Genomic DNA, 3,587 nt, shown 5'->3' with positions numbered 1-3,587 from the left:
AAAGGAATTTTAATTACACAAGGAAACTGCCTTATTCCCCAAGTTTTCCACCATATATAAGACCAAGCCAAGCACACAATTGGGGATCTTTTTCGACACGTAATCTAGGAGCAAGAGAACGGAGCAACGAAGACAAAGATTTGACGAATCTTCATCATAGTTCTCCCTTTACTTTCATTTTCAACTTTTATGAATTTTTGTATTTTTATTATGCTTTTCGTAGAGAACATGAGTAGCTAAGTTTTTAATCTAGGATTTTATTGGAACCCTATGTGGTTCGCAGGTGTGAAGAGACATGTTTGGTGCTCAACTGGGAAAAGTGCCACTTTATGGTGCAAGAAGGGATTGTGCAAGGACACAAGGTGTCAAAGAAAGATTTAGAAGTCGATCGAGCCAAAATCGAGACAATCGAAAAATTACCGGCACCAATTTCAGTAAAGGGAATTCAAAGTTTTTTGGGACATGCAGGTTTCTATAGGCGGTTCATCAAGGATTTTTCTAAGGTTGCCAAACCATTGTGAAATTTGTTGGAGAAGGTCGTCAAATTTGACTTCAATGACGAATGCCTCAAAGCCTTCGACAAATTGAAAACAAGGTTAGTAACTGCTCCTATTATTGTTGTGCCTGATTGGGATGAACCCTTTGAACTTATGTGTGATGCCAGTGATTATGCGGTAGGTGGAGTGTTGGGCCAAAGAAAGAATAATTTTTTTCATTCAATTTACTATGCTAGTAAAACTCTAAACGATGCGCAATTGAACAATACCACTACTGAAAAAGAGTTGCTAGCAGTTGTTTTTGTATTCGAAAAATTTAGATCATATCTTATAGGCACAAAGGTCATTGTCTTACAGATCATTCGGCCTTGAAATATTTGATTGAATAAAAAGAAGCAAAACCTAGACTTATTAGGTGGGTCTTACTGCTGCAAGAGTTTGATTTAGAAATTTGTGATCGTAAGGGTAGCGAGAACCAAGTAACCGATCATTTATCTAGGCTAGAAACGGAATTTAAAGATACAATTTGCATTAATGAAAACTTTCCGGATGAACAATTACTTGTTGTAGATAATCAAGAAGTACCGTGGTATGCGGATTTTGTGAATTATTTAGTTAGCCATGTACTTCCACCTGAGCTCACTTTTCATCAACGAAAAAAGTTTTTACACGATGTGAATTTCTACTTTTGGGAAGAACCCTTTTTTTTTAGACAATGCAGCGATTTAGTTATTCGAAGATGTGTACCGGAAAGCGAGCAAAGATATATACTTTTTCATTGCCAGGGCTCGGATTATGCGGGGCATTATGGAGGTGAGCGAACAGCGAGAAAGGTACTTCAGCCAGGTTTCTTTTGGCCAACTCTGTCTAAAGATTGCTATAATTTTGTATCAAGTTGCGATAGATGCCAGCGAGTAGGTAATATTTCTAGGAGGCACGAACTCCCATTAAATACAATGATCGAAGTAGAGCCCTTCGATGTATGGGGAATAGATTTTATGGGGCCTTTTGTCCCATCATTCAATAACCTATACATCTTAGTGGTCGTCGATTATGTATCTAAATGGGTTGAGGCGACCGCCTTTCCTACTAATGATTCTGCAGTGGTTTGTACTTTCTTGAAAAGACATATTTTTCACTCGATTTGGAACACCACGAGCAATTATTAGTGATGGAGGCACTCACTTTTGCAACAAACAATTCGAAGCACTCTTGGCCAAGTATGGTGTAAAGCATAATGTCGCGTTGGCCTATCACCCACAGACGAACGGGCAAGAAAGGTTACGAATCGTGAAATCAAAAATATCCTCGAGAAAGTTGTGAGTCCTACACGGAAGGATTGGTCGAGAAAATTAGACGATGGACTTTGGGCATATCGTACAGCTTACAAAACTCAACTTGGGATGACACCGTTTCGATTGATTTATGGCAACGCGTGTCATCTACCGATTGAAATGGAGCATAATGTGTTTTGGGCAATTAAGAAGCTAAATTTCGATCTTGAAGCATGCAAGGAGAAAGGAATGATGCAACTCAACGAGCTCGATGAATTGCGATTGAATGCTTACGAAAGAAATCGTGTGTACAAGGAAAAAACCAAGCGTTGGCACGATAATAAAATATTGCATCGAGAATTTTACAAGGGTCAATTGGTACTCCTTTACAACTCTCGTCTCAAGTTGTTTCTGGGAAAACTCAAGTCAAGATGGTCCGGACCATTTACTATACTCGAAGTATTTCCGCATGGCGCAGTCGAGTTATTGGATTCCGAAACCGGAATATCTTTCAAAGTCAATGGGCAACGCCTCAAACATTATCAGGGAGGAGAATTCAATCGCCCAGTGACTTCGGTCACGTTAGCTTGAACAAAGAAGCAGACAAAGTCTGGCTGAAGACTGTAAACTTAGAGCTTGTCGGGAGGCAACCCGAGATTTCGTTTTTTTTCTTTCCTTTATTTTATTCGTTTTTGTTAGTTTTTGGTTTTATTTTTATTTTATTTTTATTGAAGCGTGCAAACTAATGAAATAAACAATTTTTTTATTTTCAGGGGTCAAAATGCAATTTTGCAATTCACACGGCCGCACCAAAAATTGGCTTGAATCCCACACGGCCGTGTGAAAAGAAGAAAAAGCTTCTGTATAATTTTGGCTTGGGGCACGGCCGCGCGGAAAAAGTAACTAAATTTCACACGGCCGTGTGAAAAATCTGGGAAGCTACTGCCCAATTTTGGCTTGGGGTGCGGCCGCATGAAAAAAAACATTGTAATCTCACACGGCCGTGCGAGAAACAGAAGGCTATTGCCCCAATTTAGCAATTCGCACGGCCGTGCGGAAAACAGTTCAAAAACTTACACGGCCGCGCGAAACGAGGTAGAGGCGTATTAAAGAGGGGTGAACACAACTCCATTCTCAGAATCCCAACTCTTCCCTCTCTCTCCCACTTCGAACCCTAGCTTCCCCTTTTCAAAATTTTCACTTTACCTTGCAAGCATTTCGCCTAACATTCACAAATTACATACACATACACTTAAACAACTTTGGTTCTTTGTGATTCTTGCAGGGAGGGTTCAAGGAGGTGCCCAATTTTCAAAACACCCATTCAACAAAGAACGTCCACAAGGTGTTTGACGATTCGCCCGACTCAAGTTTGGGGGAAATTTTACACACCAATTCATCTCAAATCCCTTCCAAAAGGCATATTCGACACCATGGGAAAAAGAGGACGAGACGGAGAAGGCACCTCGAAGGGCAAGGGGAAGGGAAAGAAAGCCGACCAAGTTCCAACTCCCGATGACGATGCCTTTTGTGTTGAAGGCTCTAAAGTCTTTTTTACCAAACAAATGGTGAAGAAAATCGTAACGGAGCGCACATACAAGGTTACCTTACCTCAATTTGAACCATTGAATCAAGAATTCGTGCGACAAGGGTGCCACTCATTGCTACAACCGGCGGATTCGATCAACTTGTCCTTAGTCCGCGAGTTCTATGCCAACCATCGTATCCACCAAACTTCGGATACGATGACGAGCACGGTTCAAGGAAAGAGAGTGGATTGGAGTGCCAAAGCCATTAACTCCTTCTACAACATCAA

The 3,587-nt window shown here is 40.8% G+C and overlaps 1 protein-coding gene across 1 annotated transcript; it reads left to right on the top strand.

The window, feature by feature from the left end:
* Positions 1–1,951: 1,951 nt before the first annotated feature.
* On the top strand, positions 1,952–2,362 carry LOC148770592 (uncharacterized). Its single transcript, XM_088817924.1, has one exon. It carries the CDS (start codon positions 1,952–1,954, stop codon positions 2,360–2,362), a length of 411 nt encoding a protein of 136 aa, XP_088674050.1.
* The last annotated feature ends 1,225 nt before the right edge of the window (positions 2,363–3,587 follow it).

Source organism: Erythranthe guttata, chromosome 5 (genome assembly GCF_056151865.1).
Source record: "Erythranthe guttata isolate IM_541 chromosome 5, IM_541, whole genome shotgun sequence".
Classification (NCBI taxonomy): Eukaryota; Viridiplantae; Streptophyta; class Magnoliopsida; order Lamiales; family Phrymaceae; genus Erythranthe; species Erythranthe guttata.
This window is presented reverse-complemented; position numbering and strand designations above follow the sequence as displayed.

Bases quoted from the DNA above. Each gene is read 5' to 3' on its own strand.
- LOC148770592 (XM_088817924.1), top strand. From the start codon at position 1,952: ATGGAGCATAATGTGTTTTGGGCAATTAAGAAGCTAAATTTCGATCTT.